At 43.9% G+C, this 26,248-nt stretch overlaps 1 protein-coding gene across 2 annotated transcripts in view; it reads right to left on the reverse strand.

Annotated features, from left to right (window-relative positions):
* Positions 1-26,248, reverse strand: part of Nxpe3 (neurexophilin and PC-esterase domain family member 3) — a 53,962-nt gene that overhangs the window by 14,407 nt on the left and 13,307 nt on the right. For both annotated transcript variants that reach the window (XM_038345973.1, XM_038345974.1), the window contains one exon: positions 4,830-5,584. In XM_038345973.1, coding sequence (XP_038201901.1) covers positions 4,830-5,584 — 755 coding nt within the window. The remainder of the gene's footprint in view (positions 1-4,829; positions 5,585-26,248) is intronic.

A 26,248-nucleotide genomic window follows, 5' to 3' on the forward strand; every position in this document is an offset into this window, starting at 1 on the left:
CATCCTGGGCACCGTTCTGGCTCTGGCTTATGTGGTAAGACTCCCAGAATCTCCTCCCTAATGGGACTTGATATTCTATAGAACAGAGACATAAAACAAGTAATGAAGGATCTCTACAGGGCTGGCTACACCAGAGAACAACAGAATTCCTTATCTTACACAGCGACATGTGATGACTTTCAAGAGCACACATGTAAACCACTCTCACAAACTTGGAGTTTTTTTCATCCAAAAATACATAATAACTTTCACATAAAGCTTTTAAGGACAGTTTTCGCCATAATTTTCCTGCAAAAATATTTAACCTCAATTTAGTTGTATAAAAACAACAAAGCAAATCTAAAATAAGAAAACATTTTATAAACATATCAATATTGGGCCGGACGGTGGCGGTGCACACCTTTAATCCCAGCACGCGGGAGGCAGAGGCAGGTGAATCTCTGTGAGTTTGAGGACAGCCTGGTCTACAAGAGCTAGTTCCAGGACAGCTAGGACTGTTACACAGGGAAACCTGTCTCAAAAAACAACAACAGCAACAAAACTCAATATTGAAATTGTCCATACCATAAAAGGCACAAGAGATGAAAGAATTTTCCTCAATTTAAAAAGATAACAAAGTATAGAATGTGATCGTAGATCATGCAGATATACTTTGTTATCATAGATCACATAATTAACAAAGGACAATACTGGGGGCACCCAAACATGGTCACCAGTGCTGTATCGGTGACAAACATCCCAACTGTGATAACTGCTATGATGACATGCTGGACACCCCTGCTCTTGGAGATGTTTGCTGCTGGGGTCGGTGCTCTGATGGCTGCAGCTTACTCTATTTCCAACAGGAAAACAGACACAAGCGTACACATAAAGCACATGTTGAGGATAAGAAAAACAAATATGGATAACACTAACAACCAAGAATCTAAAAGAAGACAGGCGGGTGGTGATAACATCAAAGTTTCCCAAAAACTTACAGCAGCTGCAGGGTTATTGTATGCTTACTTTGGTCGGACTGGTTTGGGTTGGTTGGGTTTTTCGTGTACATGTGTGAGTACAGGTATGCATGCAAACATTCACTTGTTCATGTGTGTGCATGTATGGTAGGAAGGCCAGAGAACAACCTCAGACAGGGTTTCTCACTGTTCTGAGGCTCACCGAGTAGGTTAGGCTGCCTGGCTTGTAAGTAAGACCCAGGAGACTGCTTGTCTTTGCCACTCTCTGCTGGGATCACATACACCCACCCCCACACCTAGACCCTCAGTGTGTTCTAGAGACCTAACCCGGTTCCCCATGTCTGTACATCAATCGCTTTACAGATTGGGCTATCCACCCTTCCCCCTCTGTTAGGTTTTATTCTGTTTGAGCCCAGGCTACCCTTGAACTCCCAATCCTCTTGCCCTGGCCTCCGAAGTTTGGGCTACAGGTATGAACCACCATGCCCAGAAAGAAAGTATAAATCATGTTAAAAAATAAAAGAACTTCTCCATGATATTGTCATTTTGAAATGCCTGCCCTTATAATAGAATCTTTGAGGGAGAGTCCTTCCCAAGACCAACATTGTCTCTCTCCTAAGGATAAAGAACAAAGATCCTTAATTGTCTACCTATGATTTGAAGAACCAAACCTCAAAGCTATCCAGGTGCAATCACTCTGTCTATAATTCAACACTTGGAAAAAATGAGGCTACGCAGTGAATTCCAGGCCAGCCTGGGCTATCATGAGCTCCTATCTCAAACAAACAAAATGACAGCAAAGCTTCTTAATTTTTTCTAACCTAAGCAAGGTAGACAGCCTTGGACAAAGGTCAAAATAAGCTCGAGGGAGCTCAGAGTACTGTGTCCAAGTCATTAAGACCAGTTTCCTTTCTCTTTGAAGAGAACCTACTGCTAGGTAGAATGTCAGCAGTGTGAAGGGTAATGAATTGACAATATCAATAGGTTTCCATCAAATGAAGCGACCTCAAACACGTACCCTAGCCAATCATCCCAGTTGTAGAGAGCTTCAGGAGGATGACGTACTATAACCTACAACTTAGCCAGCCAATCCCGGTCCAGGCAGGCACACGGCATCTTTTTCTCTTTCTGTAGTAACAGGGTCTTCCTGTGCTTTTATCTCTAATGCTGGGATGTAGTGTTAGGAATGTCTTTACATGTTTTGCTATTCAACTCTCTATCCCTTTATCCCACTACTTTCCACATGAAACTTGGTTAAATTACAACCATGCTTCCTCTTCACTGGGAGCCACTGGACAGACTGACGACCCAATCCACCTGGATAGTCTTCACATAGAGGCAAAAAAAAAAAAATGCATAGAAATAAAGTAACGTGCTCACATTCATTGAAAAATAGCAAGTCTTGGGTCTGAGCTCAAACTTAAAATATGTAAATACAGTATACATACATGAAACTTTAAAAAAAATAAATTTAATTTTAAAATTAAAAGAAATGAAATCCTTGAAACTTGGCATGGTAGCACACACCTGTAATTTTCATCATTTACGAGGCTGCAGCAGGAAGGTGGGCTTTCTTGCCAGTTATATAGTAAAACTTGGTCTTGAAAATGTGTAAGTATCCAGGCAGCACTTGGGAGACAGAGGCAGGCGCATCTCAGTGATTTCAAGGCTGTCCTGGTCTACAGAGCAAGTTTGAGGACAACCAGGGCTACACAGAGAAAGCCTGCCTTGAAAAACCAAATAAATAAATATAAACATAAATAAACTTTTAGATTTATGTGTAGGATGTTTTTCGTCTTTGTTTTGTTTTGTTTATTCAGCCACACAAAACACTGTTCTTCTAGAGCACTGTCTAGTAAATGCATGGAATCAGGCTCCCTCTGCTGGCCCTGAAAAGAAGTGTATGACAAGAGTTCACTGACATCAGGACAGGACTACACGCTGACTTGTGGAAAGTGGAAAATCGGTTTTATTTAAGAAGCTCCTACAACTACACACTTCACAAAAACATTTTTCCTTCCAATATGAGAATCCGTTAAATATTAAATATTCAAACTTCAGGATGTCTAACTTTACTCAATGAAAATAGTTCTCTACCAGAGCCCTGCATCCAGGCATTTTATATGGGAGTGAAAATATTCATGGGGAGAAGCCAGTAGTGTTAGGGATGGAGGAAAGATGCCACCAAAGTATGCTCTATAAAAAAAAGTCAATTCAGAAAAGAAACTATTTAGAAGGACTGAGGAGATGGCTCCACCGTTAAGTGCACTCGCTGCTCTTAGAAAGGACCTGGGTTTGACTCCTAGCACCCACATCGTGGTTCCCAACCATCTGTGGCCCTGGTTCCTTCTTCTGACCTCCATCAACACCAAGCATGCACATGGAGTACACACATACGTCACACATTCACGCAGGCAAAATACCCATACACAAAGAATAAATCTTTTAAATTCTTTAAAATATACATTTATATGTTCTTCCAAACGATTGTGTTTTTGATCAGGTAGTTTTATAACTTCATTTTTATAGTTTGTTATAGTTTTATAAGTTTTTGTCACTTAGCAATCACAGACACGTACAAAGCACGTATCTTTGTACCTTTAATGCATGCTTATATATAATGCTTAGAAAAGGGAAAATGGTATATCATCGCAAATATTTACCACTTGTTTATGCTGGAAACATTCAAATTCGACTCTACTTATTTTTTTTAAATGTTCAGTTAGTTATTGTCAGCCATAGTTACCCTGCTACAATAGAACAGTAGAAGTAATTTCTCCTATCCAACATAACTTTTCCCCAGGGCTGTTATTTCAGTTCAGAAAAAACACAAATTTCAATTCAGACTGATTCTATATTTTTTCATTCTGCCCATTACCATATACTGGCTGTGCTGAAAAACATTCTGTTTTATGCTGAAAATAAGTATTTTAGCACAATACCATAGTACTTTCAACAGCTGTTAAAATACAGGGTTTACTGTGGAATACCCTGCTCCTATGCTTACTAAGTTAGCTCAGTAATACTGCCATATCCATTTATTATAGATAAGCATTTATAATATTTAAAAGCTGATCTGTTTCTTCAACATTTTAGCATCACTCACGACCCTCAAGTACCAGTGACCAGCCCTCTATTCCAGGGTCAGAGTCAGGGAGCAGAATACACAGTGCCACAGCATGGGGGGTGGGTCAGAGAACTACTTTTTGAGCGTTAGTTCTGGCCTCCCACTTTGTTAAGGTAGGGTCTCTCTTGTTTCTGCCATGCTGCATACTCAGGCCAGCTGGCTTGCAAGCTTCTGGACAACTCTGATATTTCTGTCTCCCATCCATCTTGCCACAGGAGTGCTAGGATTACAGACGTGTGCCACAGCAGGTTTTTATGTGGGTTCAGAGGACGGAACTCAGGTGTCAGACTTGCACAGCAAGCATGTACTAAGCCATCTCCTGATAATCTTGTTGTTTTTTTTTTAAATGGTAGCACATAACTTTAATCCCAGCACTTGGGAGGCAGAGGCAGGCAGATCTCTGTGAGTTTGAGGCCAGCCTGGTCTATAAGAGCTGGTTCCGGGACAGACTCCAAGGCTAGAGATACCCTGTCTCGGGGAAAAAAAAAAAAACAAAACAAAACAGCAGAATAAGAACAAAGATTGAAGGGTTGAAGGGTAAAAGGTCTTTAACTTAAAGTTAAATAAGCACTAAACTTCCCTTTAAAACACTGAACAAAAGTGCAAATCCTGGTTTTCTTATGCGACGCCTCTTCTGACGGGGCCAGGTTCAGACAGACACAAAATGCATACCTACAAGGGTCTCCTAAATGTGGCAAAGACAATGGGGCAGACCTCTTTTACCCCCCAGCACCCGGAAGGCGTACCTCTGAAAGAAAGCACTGTCTGCAGCAGTGAGAAGGCCCTTCATGTATCCGCCCTTGAAGTGGTTGATTCTGCTGCTGCAGGGGAGCTTCTTTGGTTTGAAGCAGAACCAGGGCTCTCCGGTGTAGAGGTCTGTAAAGTTGCACAGGGGAAGACTTCCCGGGAGGCACACATTGCACTTCATCGTTTCCGAAATCCTTCCCGAGCGGAAGAGACTCTTGAAATAGACTCTGTCTGGTTTCGCTTCCTGCAGGTACTGAAGAACTCTGATCCCTTCACTGGGGTGAACCAGAGATATGGACACTCTAACTCTGCCAGGCCAGAGCAGAGTAAAAAACACTTTGTAAAATCCATTCTGGTAGTCTACCACTCTGCCCACGGCCCCTGCCTGCAGCTTGGGCGAGTGAATTCTGGCCTGCAGGTAGTCTCCGCCATACTTCTTGGGCTTCCCTTCAAAATCGTGCACGTGAACCAGCACCTCCAGCTGGCTCCCCACCTTGAAGAAGGCTGCAGAATTCAAGATGACAAAATAGCTGGAGGAAGGGTCGGTGCTCTTCATAAAAGGGACCAAGTCCACATCAGGCACCTGCCACTTTGAGGCAGCAAGCAATGCATCCTCTTCTAAGCGTTCCTGACTGGACAGGACCTGGTGCTCATAACCACAGTATGGATTCCGGCTAATGCCCGTAGCCTGCGGGGAAACAAACTGTCCACTGCTGTCGATGAATGTCCCTGAGAGCGTCTCATGGTCCAAGTACTAAGGAGAAAGACAACAGAAACCACATTTCTCTGAATATTAGGCAAACAAATCTCTATATTGGTTTAAATTTGTATAACGTCAACTGAGATTAAACTGTTTCAAAGCAGCCTGCAAGTTTCACAGTTATTGTAGCTGAACAAGATTTACGGAAAATTCATAGAGAGGTCTCTGTAGCTTCACAAATCTTACCTCTGGGAGCTGTATGTGGATTCTTACAGTGAATTATCAGAGAACAGTTCCCTTGAGCTTCTAGCCATGGAATGGAGAAAGAAACCCATCTTTTATAAAGGAATATTGATGAGCAGTAACCAAGTGCGGTGCCCCAATGAAAATGGTCACCACCGGCTCAGGGAGTGGCTATTAGGAGGCGTGGCCTTGTAGAAGTAGGCGTGGCCCTGGTGGAGAAAGTGTGTCACCAGAGTGAGCCAGGCCCAGTGTCATGCTTTCCTGTGGCCTGCTAATCTGAATGGAGAGCTCTCAGCTCCTTCTGCAGTACCATGTCTGCCTGCATGCCACCATGCTTTCTGCCAGGATGATTACGGGCTAAACCTCTGAACCTGAAAGCTTTTAAAAGCTGCGGTGGTCATGGTGTCTCTTCACAGCAAAAGAAACCCTAACTAAGACACCAGGTGAGAAGCTACTTTTCCATACCCGAAACACAACTGGGAAAAGAGAAACCTCCAGCTCCAGCCTGTACCAAGGGTAGGAACCAGCACACACGAAGGAAGTCCACACGCGGGGGTACGTGCTTACCAAAGGACTCCAATGAAACACAGACCACCAGAATGCTCCTCATCCCCCGCGTACAAGCTACCATTTTACCACAAGCCCACAGAGCAGCTTCTTTCACCAAGCTCACTGTGTCCAGAATTCAACAACAAACTGCAAGGCAAATTCAATTGTTAAAAGTTAAAAAAACAAAACAGAATTTGAAGACAGCAAGCAGGAGCAGCCACATCAGGTGCAGGAGTGCTGGACTTATCAGACAGGGAATTTAAGTCAACAATGAGTGTAGGTAGCTCAGTGGCTCTGTGCTTGCTGCACACAGACAAGGCCCTCAGCTCAATGCTCAGCACCACAAAAGCCTTAAAAAAATACAAAACAATTTTTACAATTAAGCAACTAAGTCTCAGGCTAATGCCTCTGATGGCCACTCGGGGACCCACAGACACACATATGGTGGCCCCTCAGGCTGTGGATGGCTCTGGGGACCTGCAGACACACATATGGTGGCACCTCAGGCTGCGGGTGGCTCCTCAGGCTGCGGGCGGCTCCGGGGACCCACAGACACATATATAGTGGCCCCTCAGGCTGTGGGTGGCTCTGGGGACCAGCAGACACACATATGGTGGGTCCTCAGGCTGCAGGCGGCTCCAGGGACCCGCAGCAATGGGTAAAGTGTGGCAGCACCTTGGGCTCGGGCCACTACTGTCTGGAGCTGCTATAACTTCAGATTACAAAAATGATTTGTGCTCCTGCTGCTGCCTCCAGAAGCCCAAACTGCTTTTGCAGCCAGACAAGGCTAAGGTTAAGGACGGGAACTCCTAGGAAACAATCATATCCCGGTATGAATGTAGGAAAAGGCTGTGAGAGCGACACATTGGGAAAGCCCACCGAGGTAGCCTGGGAACACCAGACTATCAAAGATATCATCCGGACCACTGAGACGGCTAGCTGAGCAAATGGCCACTAAGACTGATGAACTGAGTTCGAGTCTCAGAACCCTGATGGTGGAAGAATAGAATCAGTTCCAGCAAGATGTACACAGTGGCCAGAGCACGCACTTATACACACAACATAAAGAAACACACTTTTTAAAAAAATTGCTAAAAGAGGACAATCTAACTAAAAGATCATTTATGAAATCACTGATGAAAAAGACATGGATGGTAAGCATATCATAATGTCCAGAAAGCTGAAGATTGTCCCGAGAGTACAGTGAGCTCTTCGTCCCCTAACACTGGCAATGCCAGGTTCAGAGGTTGATCATACAGATGGCGCTGAGGGGCACACTAAGAAAAGAGGAGATACTTTCACTGGCTTGAGAGCAAAACCCCAAACCCTGTCCGGGTACCAGAAGAACAGTGTCCCTTCCCAAGCCTATTTGCATGCTGCATAGCATTTCACAAGATGGCTTCCTGTGCTGAAAACATGAAATGTGGCATGGTCATCCGGGGGCACCCACACCTGAAGCTGGTCCCTATGCGAGCATTTCCTGCTTTCCTTAGACATCTGCGGTATTTTATTTAAAGAAAATTCAGTGAGTTGATTTTCATGGGTTCCATTCATCTTTATGGCAAAATACATCAATGCTATCATTTTTGCATGTGCAATCATGGAAGAACATTATTTGTTAATGTTACTATATGTCATTGTATTAAAAAAGAGAACAAATGGAGTGAAAAGGAAAAAGAATATTTTTTAATAAAGAAGTATTTGTATATAAAGACTAAGATGTCTAGATACTTCCAAAATGGGAAAGAAAGCTGGGACTCTTGTGTAAGTTATGAAGTTCTGAGTAAGTTACATAAGGTAAAAGATTAGACTTGGTTGTGGGGAGGCACTGGGGGATGAGAGGAGGAGTGAGAGGGAGAACTGTGGTTGGACTGTAAAATGAAATTAAAATAAATAAATGTATATGTATAAAGATAAGACTTGGAGACAATACGTGTACGATATAAACATTTCTAAGATCAAGAGTCAATACACTGGGGGCTGGAGAGATGGCTCAGCAGTTAAGAGCATTGGCTGTTCTTCCAGAGGTCCTGAGTTCAATTCCCAGCAACCACATGGTTGTTCCCAACCATCTATAATGAGATTTGACGCCCTCTTCTGGCCTGCAAGCAGACATGCAGGCAGAGCACTGTATACATAATAAATAAATCTTTTTAAAAAGTCAATACATTGATAACAGACCTCCATTAAATCAGCGCAGTTATTGACCTGCTCTTAGTTAAGTACCGCAGGAGCTTGTTTAGCGTAAGTGTTGTCACATTAAGTTCATTTAAAAGTGTTTGGTTTTGTCTAAAATGACAAGTTCACCTTCTAAGGAGTTCACAGAGAAGACAAAATACAGGGTAGCATAATGTCTATAAACCAGTCAGTTGTCAGATCCTCCAGTTAATCCTCCTCCTGAGAAATTACAAATATTTCAACTCATTTAGATCTAATGCAAGTATTTGTGGGAATATTAGACAAAAGTTTTGAAAATGTCTGTGAACTAAATTCAATATTCCACGTAGAGAAGGTTCACCTTATTCTTGCAGAATTGTGGTTGGGGGAATGGGATTAGAGACCAACATGAACGTGGTTGTTAACTCAGATTAATGCACAAAATGAAGTTAAACAATCAGAGGTTGGCTTAGTAGACACTGCAGTCCATGATGTAAAGAATATGATTCTTAGAACTGAATATTACTCAGACATTTGAAAAATGACATCATGAAATTTGCAGGCAAACGTATGGAACTAGAAGAAAAACATCCTAAATGTAACCAGATCCAGAAAGATAACTATAGTATGCATTTGCTTATGTGTGGATATTAGCCATTAAATGAGTGCTAACCAAGCTACATCCATTGGTAGACCCATAGAAGCTAGGTATAGTGGAAGGGACTGAGGGGACACATGGATCTCACTGGGATAGGGAAATAGAATAGATTTTATAGGTGAACTGGGGGTGGGAGAATGGGATCAGGAGAATCAAGTGAGGAGGGGAGATGGTACTGAGGGAGAGAATTTGAGGAATGACACCTAGAACTGAGGGGCATTTGGGGGATTGTATGGAAGCCTACTGCAGTGGAAACCTCCTAAAATGTATGAAGGCAAGCCTAATGAAGTCTCCAAATAATGGAGGAAACAGTCCCAAATGGCCATCTCTTGTCACCAAACAAAGCTTCCAGTGACAGAACTGGGTTACATATCCAATCGAGTTGTTGGACAAAGGGGCCCCATGGAAATTCCCAAACAACCCAGGCTGTTGCCTCCACTAATTTCTCATTGCTGAAGCAACACCCACACAAAATGAACATGAAGAGGTCAAGCTGATACTTACACAGAACCGTAACCCCAACCTTCTAGTGTCTTTGGTAAAGGAAGGGACTCAAGAGAAACATAAACACAAACCCAGACACAGTGCCTTTTATCTACAATGCAGTTCTGCCTCCAAAATATGCTAGGGCAATGGTGGCACAAAGCTTTTGGGAGTAACCAACCAATATCTGACCTGACTTAAGTAAGGCCCATTCCATGAGAAGGAACCAATACCTAACACTGTTTGGGCGACCAAGAACCAGGGACTAGATAGATAGTCCAGAGACCTAGGGCACTTAATTACTGGTCAAAAACAAACCAGTGATGCAATGACTCCTAATGATATTCTGCTATACTCACAGTAAATTCAGCCGTCATCAGAGAGGCTTCCTCCTGAAACAGACGGCAACAGATACAGAGACCCACAGGCAGACAATATGCAGAGAAAGAGACCTGGAACACACAGCTCTAATTGGGATGTCTCCATTAAATCCCTCTTCTCAGAACTCAGGGATCCCATGCAAGAGGAGGTAGAAAGAATGCAAGATCCAGAGGGGATGGAGGACACCAGCAGAATAATGCCCTTTATATCAACACGAGCAAAGCTCATATGAACTCAGAGACTGAAGCAGCAAATATAATGCCTGCACGGGTCTGGACCAGGTCCTCTAAGCAGCTTTTATGGGACTCCTGAATATGTGTGTGTGGGGCGGGGGGGTGTAACAGAGATAATGAAAAAGAAGGCCACGAATTTGAAAGAGAGCAATGAGTTGTATATGGGAGGGTTTGGAGGGAGGAAAGAGAAGGGGGAAATGATGGAATTATGATCTCAAAATAAATGTTTTTTTTTTTTAATAAAGAAAGGTGTTACCAATAGATCTGCCAAGAAAGAAATGTTACAGTGAAGTTTTACAGGAAGAAATAAAATTACATAGATCAGAAGTGTGAATCTAATAAAGAAAAGATGAGAGACGGGATTGTGAATGTAAAGCAAAAATATTTTCTCCTGTTTTATTTGAGATTATTTTTTAAAGATGTAGTCCGGTGTGTGTGAATGGGGGTGAGTAGGTAGGGTGCGTGTATTTTGTAGTGGTGTTCGGGTGCCCAGAAGTCCAGAAGGTTCTCAGAACCCCCAGAGTTGGAGTTACAAGTGGTTGTGAGCCACCTGATGTGGGTGCTGGGAACAGAGCTCAGATTCTCTGGAACAGTAGCAAGTGCTCTTAACCACTGGGCCATCTCCAGCCCGCTTGGTTTATCTTTGATAGGAAGTTTCAATACACTGCTCAAACTGCTCTTAAACTGCTGGGCTCACATGATCCTCCTGCTTTAGTATCAGAGGAGCAAGACCAGAGACGTATTCCACCCACCACTGTGGCTATTTTTCTTATATTTAACTGATCTGAGAGACAATGATTTGTTCAAAGCGATAACAGAAACAATTTGTATATTCACATGTGAATGGGTGGACGACATTAACACAAGTTACAGGAGAGAGCGATTCTATGTGTGTGGCAAACTTTAGAACAAGCACTAAACACTGAACTGAATAGATAAAGGATGGAAATAAGAGATGCAGTTCTGCCATCACAGCTAAAGAGGAGGAAGATGTTAGAGATAGCCACTGGACATGCCGGCAGGAGGTAGTCAAGGCCAAGTGTGACATTTGGATGACAGAAGTCACAGTTTGTCAAGTTTCAGGCAGGGAAGACAGGCTAGAGGAAGCATGTAAACAGTGTCCAGTGACTGTGTGTGATGACACCCCGGGATGGTGGGACCCTCCAGATGGTAGATGCAGAAATTCCAGGAGATGACTCACAACCTCTACCATTTCACCTGTCATGTGAGCAGCTTTATAACTTCCATGCCAAAGAATTCTTCATACCCTGGGAAGTGAAAGTACTTCATATTGATCAAAGAAATGTCAAATTATGATCAATCGGGTGGGGAGAAGAATTTTCACTCTTTAAGAAGCTTCAGGGATGAGGAGTCAAAGTAATAACATATTCAAGTTTATAATGAAAAGAAATCGGACATTTTTATGATTACTGACATTTAAGGAATCAAAAAAGAGAGAAAACACTCCTATGAAAAGCTTATGTTCTCCTTCTCAGGAGATAGGCTTCAATTTCTACAGAACCGTTGTTAAATGGAAATTTACAAAACAGAAAATTTAAATTGTGACTTTTAGAAATGGAAAAATCAAGACATAATATTGGTCTAATCTCCAAAATGGGGTACAGTCCTAAACAGAGAATTCTCAACAAAGGAATCTCAAATAGCTGAGAAACACTTAAAGAAATGTTGAACATCCTTAACCATCAGGAAAATGCAAATCAATAACATAAGTGACAGTTCATGTTGGTGAAGATGTGGACTAAGAGGGACACTCATCCATTGATGGTAGGAGTGTAAACCTATACCACCTCTATAAAAATAGTATGGTGGTTCCTCAGTAAGACGAGATTCAATCTACCTCAAGATCCAGCTACACCACTCTTGGGCATACACCCAAAGGACGCTTCACCCTACCATAGAGACACTTGCTCAACCATTACTACTCTATTCATAATAACCAGACATTGGAAACAACCTAGATGTCCCTCAACAGAAGAATGAATACAGACAATATGGTACATTTACACAACGGAGTACTACTCAGACATTAAAAAATGGCATCATAAAATTTCCGGGCAAATGGATGGAGCTAGGAAAAAAAAATCATCCTGAGTGAGGTATCCCAAATGCCGAGCGATGGATATGGTATGTATTTGCTTATATTTGGATATTAGCCGTGAAGTGATGATAGCCACGTTACAATCCATTGACTCACAGAGTGTAGGTGTAGAGTAAGGGGCTGTAGGAAACAGACAGATCTTGTTAGGAAAGGGAAATAGGACAGATAGTTATGGGTGGGTGGGGAGGACTGTAGCGAGAGGAGTAAGTGGAGGGGGTTGGGCTGGTGAGGTGCGTAAAGAGAGAGCTAAAAATAAGGGGCATTTTAGGAGTAGTACAGAAACCAAATATAGTAGAAATTTTCTAAAACATGTACATAAATGAAAGCGAACTAAATGAAATCATTTAGTTATTTAACTATTAGGGGAGACAGACTCCCAACTGGCCATCTCTTATCATCAAAGCTCCCAGTACCGGGACTGCGTTACATCTAATTGAGTTGTAGGTCAAAGGGGTCCCATGGAAATCCCCAAACAACCAAGGCTGTTACCAAGACAGCAGGTTCCTCTCCACAAAACAACAGCAAGGCCCTGCTGCTGACAATAACACCTATGTACCTCACTGAAGGTAGAGAAGTTGAGCTAATGCCTACACAGAGCCTTCACCCCTACTTCCAGCATCTTTGATACAGGTCTGCACATAAACACCATGCCTGCCACAAACCCTTTATCTACAATGTCCTACCTGCAAGATACACTAGGACAATGGTGGCACAAAGCCTGTGGGAGTAACCAACCAATATCTGATTTGACTTAAGGCCCACTCCACAAGATGGAACCCATACCCATCACTGCTTTGGGACCAAGAACCATAAACTAGATAGCCCAGGGACTAGGAAAAAATCAAATAATACTAGTCTAAAAGAGAAAAAAGTACAGTGGTAAAATGAATGCTCATGTATTTTGCTAAATTAATATAGATCAGGGTCTTCTTCAGCTATCCTCAGAGAGGCTTTCTCCTACAGTGAATGGGAACCAAAGCCATTTTGCAGAGAGAAAGAGTCCTTGGAGCTGTGTGCTCTAGTTGGGATGTCTCCATCAACTCCCTCCCCTCACAGCCAGGGAAGCCCATGGAAGAAGAAGCAGAAAGAGTCTAAGAGCCAAAGCAGATGGAGGACACCAAGAGAACAAGGCCTTCTAAATCAACATGAGCAAAGCTCACATGGACTCACAGAGACTGAAGTCGCATGCACAGGTCTGTCCCTAAGGTATTCTATGTATACCAGGACTTCCAACATTGAGTTTTTATGGGATTCCGGAGAGTTTGAACTAGTGGGTCTTTGAATCTTGTTTCTTATCTTGGGATCTTTTCCTTCTGTTGGTTTGTCTTGTTCAACTTTGATGTGATGTGTGATGGTTTTTATCTTATTATACTTTATCTTCATATGTGTGTGTGTATATATATATATGTATATATATATATCTTATTATATTTTTAATACTGAATGAAATGAAATGAACTAGTGAATGAAAACCTAGCCACTAGGGTAAAGGTTAACAGCTGAACTGTCACTTGTACCTGCCGGGAGAGGGAAAATCAGTTTTCTCCAGGAGTGACACTGGGTATTCCATATCAACCGGTCCAGGACAGGCCTCGTGTTCAGGAAGAGGTGAACAACATACAATGGACTCCACAGTCTTTGTATGTGCTTTTATTTGGCTACAGTTTTATGGAGTTTCAGGTTTTTGTTGTTTTGGGTTTGTTTCCTTTTTGGTTTTCTTTTCTTGGATTTGGAAGGTTTTGTTGCTGTATTGGGTTTTTGCTTGTTTTAAGTTGAGAAAGAATTCAAAAGCTGGGTAGGTGAGAGGGAAGAGGATCTGGAAGGACTTGGTGGAGGGGAAGAATACGTTCAAAAGTTATTTACATTTTTAAATAATAAAAAAATATAATTTAAAAAAAGTGTCTTGGGGAAAACCAGAAGTGACACTGAAAACTCCCCCTGGCTACAGGACGCCTTTCAGGAAAGGTTTCTGCCTCGCTTTTCCTTCCTAGCTGCTGAGACAGTAAGAGGGGCCAAATCATGCATTTCATGCTCACAGTGTACACATATTCTTCCTATCCCTTTACCTGCTTCCTGTCTTGCTGTGCCTCTCATTCCACGTGTAGCCAGAACAACCTCCCAAGATCTGCTGGCAGGCCGATGTGACCAAGCGGAGGAGTCACCAGTCACTTAGTGCTAAGCCACCCGGCTTTCTTCCATATGTAGGGGGAGGAAAGGTCCATCTACAGCCCACCTGTACAGTTTTGCATGCCTATAATCCCAGCCCTTGGATGGCTAACATAGGAGCATGGCAAGTTAGAGGGCACCAAGAGCAACACAGCAAGACCCTGTTGCAAAATTAAAATTAAAAGAACAAATAAAATGGAGAGTGGATCCAGACTCCGAAACCACATAGAGGACCGCAAGAGAACAAGAGGTGCTGGAGATGGAAGCCTAGTGTGAAGTGAGGGACCAATGGACAGGGCAGGGATGAAGAAGAAAGGAGGGAAGGAAATAACCTAATCAAACATCGTTTCAAAACTACCAAAATAAAAACTAATTCTTTGGAAGTTAATAAAAAAAAATTTTAAAAATTAGCTAGGCCTGGTGGCGCATGCCTTTAATCCTAGCACTTGGGAAGCAGAGACAAGTAGATCTCAGTGAGTTCGAGGCCAGCTTGGTCTACAGAGCGGATTCCAGAACAGCCAGGACTGTTACAGAGAAAAACCCTGACAAGAAAGAAAAAGAGAGAGGGGGGGGGGAGGAAGAAAAGAAAGAAAGAGAGGGAGGGAGGGACGGAGGGAGGGAGGGAGGGAGGGAGGGAGGGAGGGAGGGAAGGAGGGAGGGAGGGAGGGAGGGAGGGAGGAAGGGAAGGAAGAAGGGAGGGAGGGAGGGAGGGAGGGAGGGAGGGAGGGAGGGAGGGAGGGAATGGATTAAGGATGGGAGGCTGCCAATATTCAGAGCCTTTGCCCTATCACTGCACACTCACCACAATACACAGAAGCATTTGAAATTCACAGCAGGTCTCTCATGCGGGACACAGTGACCTCTGCTTTCAATAGAAGAGTCCACCCCACTCCAATAAGGCTCACTTATTGTTTCCAAGATGGGAACTGTCTTTCACCACTGGTTGCTGCCACCCCCCTTCCTCATTATCACTAAGGCTATTCATGGGGATAATTAGAGCTGCTAACTGGCATTCAGTCCAGAAGTTTCCAAGAATGCATCAGAACTAAAAGGGACTTTTCCTAACACTTTTTAAAAGTCCGCTTGCCTGTCTCTCTTGATCTCTCCCTCCCTCCCCACTTCGCCTCGCCTATCCGAGAGCTATAGATTGTCTTTTTCCCTCTATTATTACACTCATGCTCTTTGATGTAGTTAAAAACTAACACGGGTATAAACACACCCACATTACGGAGCTAAAATCTGCTCCTTTCCATGGTCCTGCAGGCTGGGCTCCATGCTGCATCCTCTCTTTCAGTCTCCTATACACAAACCTTCTGGATTCCATCCTCCTTCCACCTTTCCACCCTCTGCTTGCTCCGCGAGCAAGAATTCCCTAACAACTCATCTGTAGCAAAGACCTCTGCCACCATCGTGGCATCTTGCCCTCTCCCATGAGGGGAAGGCACGCCACGTGGCTCCCACTACATCTGCAGTAATAACATAACAAGATTACCCACAAGGGAAGGGCACCCATCCTACCCAGGGTCTATGCGACCCATCTATGTTCTATGCCCTTTGCTCTCCTTCTGCAGTATTATTTCTCTCGCATCCCCAACAGTCTGTAGGAAACAGTTAGCAGGCTGAGCTCCCCCATCTGAAGCAACTTCCTTCCATTTACTCCCTTGAGAGGTTCCAGGCTGAAGCACAGGAAGGGGTGAAAAAGGATGCAATCGCCTAAGCCAAAGAGATGGAACTGAGGAGTATTGCATCAAGTAGTCAAGCAGGGGCTGGGGAGATGCTCAGTGGGTTAAAAAAAAAAAAAGTCACTTGCCATACAAGCCTATAGACCCTGAGTTTGATCCCCAGGATCCACAAAAAAAAAGTAAGATGTAGTGATAGCAACAGCAAACTCACCATGGTGAGATGGGAGGTGGAGACAGAAAAAAAAATCTGCCAAAAGCTTATCAGCCAGCTAGCCTGGAGTACACAAAACAGTGACATCTTGCCTCAAAACAAAGTAGAACACTGACTCCCAAAAGTTGTTCCTTGACCTCACACAAACATGCTAGTGCAAGCATGGCACATTTTCTCTTTCTGAAGTTATTGCTATATCCTGTAAATTCTCATCATAATTTGCCTAAAATTGTGTGGATGTGTGTGTGTGTGTGTGTGTGTGTGTGTGTGTGCCACGCAGAGTACTGATGAGTATAGCACATAATGCCTGTCTGCACTCTATGCACTACCATTTATGAGCTTCGGGCTAGAGACTGAAACACACACAAACACATGCCAACAGAGAGACAGAGACATGGACCTCTAGTCACTAGTAAGAGTCCTCTATTTAATAGCACCATGGAGGCGCCAAGAGGCGAAAACCTTATCCTCTGATCCTGAAGGCAAGGCAACGCGTGCTCAGGAAGCAGAGCTGGTAAACAACTTTGACACAGCTTTCAGATCAGAAGGAAAGAAAAGACCATGCTCTCGTCAGGTTGACCATGAAGAGTCTCACTGAGAGAAGAAATGTGCTGCTGGCCAACCCAGTGCCTCTTGTGCGGGCACCACTGCCCCATGGAATGTTACTAGTCTGGACCAAGAAGAACTCTGCCTTCATGACCTGCATCTGTACTAACAAGATGTCTCAGACTCTGGAAGCTGTCTGAGATCAGAGGGTGGGCATGATTAGTTCCTGGAAATTTTCCTCTTTCCAACTTATAAAAAGCCACAGTTTATGGGCACAGCCTTTCCTTAACTTCTCTCTTTTCCTCTCCCTAGAAGAGCATTAATCTCATAAGGGCCCCTCACAAAAAAATATAGATCTTACTTTCTCTGCAGTGTCCCGCCCCGAATGTCATCACACTGAAGGTTAGTGCTTCCCACGTTTGACTACTGGGGTGAGAGGTGGGCAAAGAAACTCTTGTTTCCAGGTCTAGCCATTACCACAAAAATCTCCAAGGGAACCACTGAATTCCAAGAAATTCACAACTGATCAAGACTGGAGAGAAAGTGGAAGCCAACAAAGCCACAAGACTGGGCATCTCCCTCTTCACCTTCAGACTGATATCCCAGCAGGTGGACAGCAAGGACAGCACCCACAACTCCAAAACAGTAGACATAACAGATGGTATTCACAGTCCTGCCACCACGTGTCCACATACAATTACATCAGTACCCTGTGCGATCATCAATGGGGATGAGCAAATGGGACTGGCCTTTTCTGGGAAAACTGGTAGCAGATTTCCAAGTGCTGACTAGGTGTGAGGGTTAATACTAACTAACTTGAGCATCTGGAACCGCTTAGGAGACAAACCTGTGGGCGCATCTGTGAGAGAGTTTCTAGACTGCGTTAACTAGGGTGCAAGGACTTTCTGTAAACATGGTCGGCACCACTCCGCAGTTACCTCTGCTAGCAAAGTCCCAACAAAACTGCAAAAGAAGCGGCAGCAGAGCTAGATGAAAACAGGGGATTCGGCCTCTTTGACTAATCCCCAAAAAGCAACCAATTCAGCTAAGACTTATCTGTGAAGCAAGAAAATAAAGATTTCTCTCCTTTAAAAAAAAAATACCAAATTTAGTAAAAACTAGCCGGGTGGTGGTGGCGCACACTTTTAATCCCAGCACTTGGGAGGCAGGGGCAGGTGGATCTCTGTGAGTTCGAGGCCAGCCTTGAACTAGTTCCAGGACAGGCTCCAAAGCTACAGAGAAACCCTGTCTCAAAAAAAAAAAATTTAGTAAAAACTCTAAACACAAATCCAAGGTCTTGTGCACTTGTGACCTTGATCCAAGGTCAGAGCACACTGACATCAAAGAGGTTAAAACCAATGAGAGAATGAAATTCACAGCACAACTGAAAACAAAGATAAGCATTGTCTCACCAGTGAAATCTCACTGTGCCAGGCCTGCTGGTATACATGTGTAATCCAGCACTTGAGAAGGTAAGGCAGGAGGATCACCCTGAGCTAGACAGTGAGTCCTGGGCCAGCCTGGGCTACAGAATGGGCTCTATTTTCAAACAGCAAAAAGTAAAGAAAAAGATCTCACATCTGATCCCATTGGTCTCGTTAACATGGAGATACGATGTGTCAATTTAAAAATAACAAAAAAGTAGTAATAATCCCAGAAGCAAACGCTCATCAAAAAGAAAGACCATCTGCTTCCACTAATCAACTCTGGAAAGCCAGTTGTACAGTAACTGGGAAATGGTAGCCATAAACTATTTGCTGATGCCAAGCCTCGGGCACGCAAATCTCAGCATCACCATCTTGACCAACCGTGCCGTCCTGTGCAGCATGTAGCATCTGCTGGGGTGTTTCCAGTGTGCTAGGCAGATCCACTGAGGACACTTTATCATTCATACCTGTAAATCAGGAAACTGACGCAGGGCAGCTAAGTGCCTTCCAATGGTCACACAACTCTTACAGTGCAGGACACGGTGTGGAAACAGAGTTACTCTACCACCTGCCGCCAGCTCTAACAGCTAGACCAGAGACTCCCTCCTTACATCCATTTAATTACTAGAGAAACATGAATCGATGTATTTAAGAGAAACCTACATTTCTCAGGGGTTACGGCAACTCTTGGCAGTCATACACCTTAGATCTCAGTTGTACATCATATTTTGATTGACTTCTTCCAGGCCACTGGTCTCTCACTGAATTTAGGAAATTCAGAAATCCTGCTTCTTACTAAAGCCTAATAAACTGTAATGTGCAGCATCGCTCACACTAAAAGCCATTCTGGATAAAAGGCTAAATAACAAGAATGAAGGGGTAGGGTGATTCGGGGACAGGAAGGCCCGAAGCCATCCAAATTTGTTCCTACAGGGTCAGGTATGGTCCCCAACTTACACACTGATGTCCACATCTCAAAGCGATGGTTCACAGATGAGTCTTTTGAAAGGAAGCTGGGGTCAAATGAGGTGATTGGAACAGATTCTCACAGTGGCATCAAGTGGCTTCGCAGGAACAGAGAAAAAGCTGGGCATGGTGGCCCATGCTTTGTATCTCAGAACCCTGGGGGATGGGGTAGAAGGATCGATGCAGCTTCCAGGCTCTTTTGGGCTACAGTTTGAATCTTGTCTCAAAAAAGCAAAGGAGAAGGAGGAGGAGAAGCTTTCTACCCCGTGTGGCCAGTGAGAAGGTGGGCCACTGCAAGGTAGAATAGGGCTCTCTCTGGCCCTGGATTGGCGTGGGACCTTGAGCTTGAACTCATTACCCCTACAACCATGAGAAACAAACACTGGGGGCAGGGGAGAATGGGAACAGGAGGGATTGGGCAGGGGGTGGGGTGGAAGGAGAGAGTACTAGGAGAGAAGACTGGAATTGAGGGGTTCTAGGGATGGGGGGATGGAAACCTAATGCGGTAGAAACTCCCTGGAATCTACGGGAGTTACCCTAGCGAAGACTCCTAGTAATGGGAGATACACAGCCTGCATACGCCTTCTTCTATAACCAGGCAAGGCTTCCAGTAATGAAACTGGGACTTCAACCCATCCACAAAACCTTCAACCTACAGTCTGTTCTGCTGGCAAGATGTGCTGGGGTGAAGTTGGCACAGAAGTTGTGGGAGCAGCCAACCAATAACCGGTCCAACTTGAGATTCACACAAGAGGGAGCCAATGCCTAACATGGCCTGGATGGCCAGACACCAGAGTCTGGACAGCCCAGAGACCCAGGATAGAATCAAACATGACTGGAAAAAAAAATCAATGAGATGATTCCTAATGATATTCTGCTATACTCATAGATCGGTGCCTAGCCCAACTGTCATCAGAGAGGCTTCCTCCGGCAACTGATGGAAACAGATGCAGAGACCCTCAGCTAAGCACTAGGGAGAGCCAGGGGAGTCCCACAAAAGACAGGGAGAAAGAATTGTAGTAGCCAAAGGGAACAAGGATACCACAGTAACAAAGCCCACAGAATCAACTAAGCAGGGCCCACAGGGGCCCACAGACTGAAGTGACAATCACAGACCTGTTAAGGCTCTGCATATAAGTTATGGTTATATTAGCTGGGTGTTCTTGCGGGACTCCTAAGAGTGGGAAGTGGGGGTGACTCTGACTCTTTTACATGCTCTTGAGACCCTTTTCCTTTTACTTGGTTGTCTACCCGTGATGAGAGTTTGTTCCTAGTCTAACTGTAACTTGTTATGCCACGTTCGGTGATATCTCTGGAAGGCCTACTCCTTTTTTTGAAGGGAAACATAGGAGGAATGAAACGGGGGAGGGGCTGGAGAGATGGCTCAGGGGTCAAGATCACTGCTGCTCTCCCAGAGGAACTGGGTTCAATCCCCTGCACCCACAGGGCAGCTCACAACTGTCTATAACTCCAGTTCCAGGGTATCTGGCACCTTCATACCAAAGTTAAATATTAAAAAAGAAAGAAAGAAACTGGGGGAAGGGCAGGAAGGGAACTGGGGGAAGGAACTGAAAGGAGTGGAGGGAGGGGAAACTTCGATCGAGATATAATGTGTAAGGGAAGAATTTTTTAAAAAAAAATAAAACCACAAAAAAAGGACTACCACAGTGACAGTGACATTTTCCTCTGAGCAGCAAGCTTTGGGCTGGGAATGGAGCAGGTTGGTGAGTCTTAAAATGTTATCAGCTGCCAAGACAGTTATTCAGTTCTCATTTAGTTTGGCTCCTCATACACTCGAATGCCACCTGGCATGAGGTGATCTGGTGGGGAGCACAGCTAATTCCTGTCCTCCAGCACCTCCCAGTCATGTGGGCAAGGCCAGGGTTTACTGCAAAGAACAGGAAGAAGGCTGTAGCAACATAAAGCCAACATCAAGGCCACTATCAAGCAATTCACTGCTGGGAGAGTCTCTTCCTTATATACATAAAATTGTTTTTAGTGCAGAGTCTATACCCCAGCTGCAGGTGTTAAGTGGGAAACCATGCAGGAGTGAAACAGGCTGCTGGTAAAACCCACAGAAGTGGCTGAGGTTCCAGTAACCTGGAATATGCCTGCCTATTCCAAGAGGCCAGACTACTCAGCAGGAGCTGGTCCTGGGTTTACAAATTAGAAGTGATGTCCTATGTTCCTTGGAGATGACTGGGGCAGACAGATGAGGAGACAGACACATCTGGCAACACAGGTTGTAGGTCCTGTGTGCTGACGTGGAAGCACACAGAGGTGTGTTTGTCAGCTTTCTGTCACTGTGAGAAAATACCTGAGAAAATCAGCTCACACTTTCAGAAGTTTCAGTGCACCCCTGTGGGAAAGCAGAGGAGCACGGTGGTAGGCACACACGGGGAGAGCGAGGCTACTTCACGTCTGCTACACATCTCACTGGCTCTCCCCTGTGACCCAATATCTCCAACTAGGCCCACTACCTCCCCATTGCAAATTATGCGATGAGTCTATCACCCGGTCACTCTGTAGATAAGTTCAGAATCCCCTAGGTATAATCATTTGCAGGAAGTACCAATACATTTGGATGAAGACTTGAACGAAAAAAATGAGCTTTAGAAACCATTTGAGATCCAAACTAAAACAGAGGCAATGGAACCACATAAAATCGAACTTGAGTCACAAGACAGAGATATTTAAGTTCAAGCTGAAGGAAGAGCATAAGTTTACCAGACAAAAGTGGCAGGGAAAAGGAATAGACAGTCCAAAGACCCTGGGGCCACAGAGAGCATTAAGAATATGTGAGGATAAACGCCTGATGGAACAGGGGACCAAACCGGGCTCTCTGAATGTGGCTGACGGTGGAGGAGGACTGAGAAACCAAGGACAACGGCAATGAATGTGAACTCTACAGCATGGACGGGCTCACTGTGAGCCTTAACCTTCACCTGGCGATGGATGGAGATAGAGACAGAGCCCTACATTGGAGCACCGGACTGAGCTCCCAAAGTTCTGATGAGGAGCGGATGGAGAGAGATCATGAGAAAGTCAGAACCATGAGGGATGCGTTCACCCACTGAGACGGCAGGACAAAACTAATGGGAGACCACCAAGTCCACTTGGAATGGGACTGATGGAACATGTGACCAAATCGGACTCTCTGAGGGTGGCTGATGGTGGAGGCTGACCGAGGAGCCAAGGACAATGGCGATGGGCTTGGACTCTACGACATGGACGGGCTCTGTGTGAGCCTTATCAGTTCGGTTGCTCACCTTCCTGGACCTGGGGGGAGTTGGGAGGACCTTGGTCTCAACATAGTGTAGAGAACCCTGATGACTGTTTGGCCTCAAGAGGGAGGGAGTGGGGGTGTGGGTGGAGGGGAGGGGAGGGAAGGGAGAGGAGGAGGGGAGGAGATGGCAATTTTTAATAAAAAATAAATAAACTGGAAAAAAAAAGAATATGTGAGGAGGGGAACTATAAGTTCCAGATAAGGAAAGATGGAGATATAAGCAGAGACCAGATTAACAAGAACTTTTCAAGCCACTGAGTTTCAGCTTTAACATCTGAGCAATGAGGTTGCCTATGTCTCATGATGGTTACATGCCCTAGTTCTGATAAAGGAAGTGGCATCAACAATAAAGAGCACGGGATTCCCAGTCAGAAAAAACATGCACTTTGCTACTTCTCCGCCACCTTGGAAACCTAGGTGAGCTTTATTTCCCATAGAAACAGGAAGAAAATACACCATGTTGGTGAACTAATGGGGAATATATATCATATACATCATATGTGTATATTATGTAATATATATGATATATAATGTATATCCACTTAGTCTATCACCTCTGTTCCTCTAGAGAACACTGACTACTGCACTGTCCTTAGAGACAAAATTCATCAGTTGGATGCTACATAAACTATGACAGGGCTATGCAATGGAGTCAAACAGAGCCACGAAGCTGATGTGGTAGAGCAGATGTGGTTGAGAGACTGTTCAGGGAAGATAAAAATACAAAATAAAAAAAAATCCACTTCTGTCATATTTTAGTAATAGGAAACTGGAATGAGGAAGGGCAATCTGAGAACTCTACTTTCAGTGTAATTATTCTATAATACTAAAACTATGCTAAAGCCAAAGCTGTAGTAAATATTTTTGATGGCTATATAGGATTTTTTTTGCAAATCTACCAAAGGTAAACACATTTATCACCAACAAACCTGCATCACAAGAAATGTCAAAGACAGTTCAAAAGAAAGAAACTATTCTGAGACTGAAATACAGATCCGCAAACAAGACCCAACGCTACTAAAAAGCAAATTCATGTGCAACATACATGTGCTACATACACGTGTTACATACCAGGTTTTTATTATTTTTAATGATGTGAAAACCATGTTTTAAACAATAGGGTGTATGTGATATGCAGAAGTAAAGTATATGTTAACAGCAGAAAAACCACAGAGGAGAAATGAATATCCATGTAGCAAGGTGCTCATACTACATGAGGTAGAATACCATTTGACCACAGAGTGTGATATTAAATATATATACTGTAAGCCCTAAAAGAATTACTAAAAATAACAGACTTATTACTAACAACCCCCCAAAAAATATAAAACAGATTAAAATAATTTCTCGATGTGAAACAAAGCAGAAAAAGGGAAGGGAATAAGATGAATATAAATGACAAAATGGTGTATAACCATGATCCTCTCAACAAATACATTAAATATAAGGACTCTAAACATTTCAACTAAGAAGCAAAGGTTAATGGTGTTTCACATGCGTAATCCCAGCATTCGGGAGCCTGAGGCATAAGGATTGCCAAGAGCATGAAGCCACGTTGGGTATAGAGTGAGTGCCATGATCGGTTGGACTACAGAATGAGATCCAATCCAGAAATAAAAAAATGTGATTCATACTACGATAGAGATGAATCTTGAAAACCTTACACTAATAGAAATAAGTCACAAAAAATATGATCCTATCATGTGCAGCATCTAGACTCACGAAATTCATAGAACAGAAAACTGATAATTAGGAGACAGAAGCTGGGGGAGAGGAGGACAATTATTTAACAGATCCAGAATTTCAGCCAACAAGAATGAAGTTCTAGAGACAGTGGAGTAGTTGCACAAGTGACTGTGCTTAGTCCCACTGACATGTACACTGATATGTTCCCTGGGGCTGGGGAGATGGCTCTTGCCACACAAGGTTGAGAACCTAAATTGGAATCCCCAGAACCCATGCAAAGCCAGATGCAATAGCAAGCTCCCGATATCCCAGCACTCCTACGGCGAGATGGGAGGTGAGACAAGAGGCTCCTCGGAAGACCACAGGCCAGCTAGCCTGGTGTACCTAGAGAAGAACAACAAAGAGACCTGCTTCAAACAAAGTGGAGGGTGAGGAACAAAATCCTATGTTGTCTTCTGACATCAATACGCAATCTGTGGCAAGCAGCATTCACACCACACACACACACACACACACACACACAGAGAGAGAGAGAGAGAGAGATTTAAAATAATCAAGATGTATCACAAGTTCTGTGTTATGTTATCAAAATACCTAGATGGATATTTATAACTGAAAGCTCTCAAGTGCAAGGAATTGTCAATATGGCGCCGACACTGCCTTGCCTACAGCAAAACATGAGAACAGTGTAAGCAAATAAAAGAGATCAGTTCCTAGATGTTATGCTTAATCTTCAAGACATTAATCTTGAACAGAATCACTTTGTATTCTTCAAAGTACTCGATGGCTTGCAAAAATTATGGAGGACTCTGTCCATTTTATAATGAGAGTTGGTGTTCTGCTACACAACAGCTGAAGAAATGAAAAGGCCTATGGCTTAGCCTCTAGAAATTCTTGTGCTGGGCTGGAGAGATGGCTTAGCAGTTAGGAGCACTGGCTATTCTTCCAGAGGTCCTGAGTTCAATTCCCAGTAACCACATGTTGGCTCACAACCATCTGAAATCAGATCTGGTGCCCTCTTCTGGCCTACAGGCGTACATGCAGGCAGAACACTATACATAACAAATAAATAAACAAGGAAGGAAGGAAGGAAGGAAGGAAGGAAGGAAGGAAGGAAGGAAGGAAGGAAGGAAGGAAGGAAGGAAGGAAGGAAGGAAGGAAGGAAGGGAAGAAAGAAAGATTGATTCTTGTGCTAACCTGAATAAGCAAAGAAATGCCTTGCTCATCTAAGACTTTCATCCTAAAAATCACTACAAGAAACAAAACAAAATGGCTGGCTACCATCTTTTCTGTAGAAACTGCTCCATAAATTTAGCCATATATGTGTTCAGCAGAGGAATTCTGGAAGAGGGCTAGAGTCTCTCAAGCATTTGTGAGGGGCTGAGGGAGCCATGTTCCCCGCCCTTCAGTCATACAGAGTATCCAAGACAGACTCATCAGCTGGTACCAGGGAGCTACTGCCAAGGGAACAGGCCCCAGCCAGAGACCTCTGCAGAACTAGGCCCAAGCCAGAGATATCTATGGGAACAGGACTAAGCTAGTAACTTCCACCGGACAAGGCCTGAGCCAGCCACCTCCACCAGAGCAGGCCCAGAGAAGCAACCTTCACAGGAGCAGGTACAAGGGAGAGACTGCCTGAGGGAGCAGGTCCAAGTCAAAAACATCTGCGGCAGTACTCGGGAGGCAGAGGCAGGCGGATCTCTGAGTTCGAGGCCAGCCTGGTCTACAAGAGCTAGTTCCAGGACAGGCTCTAGAAACTACAGGGAAACCCTGTCTTAAAAACAAAAAAAAAAAAAAAAAAAAAAAAAAAAAAAAAAAAAAAAAAAAAAAACATCTGCGGAACCAGCTGAGCCAGGGACCTCCATGAAAACAGGCCGGAGCCAGCAACCTCCATGATAGCAGACCTGAAAGACCTCTGGGATTGC

This window comes from Arvicola amphibius, chromosome 10 (assembly GCF_903992535.2).
Source record: "Arvicola amphibius chromosome 10, mArvAmp1.2, whole genome shotgun sequence".
Lineage (NCBI taxonomy): Eukaryota > Metazoa > Chordata > Mammalia > Rodentia > Cricetidae > Arvicola > Arvicola amphibius.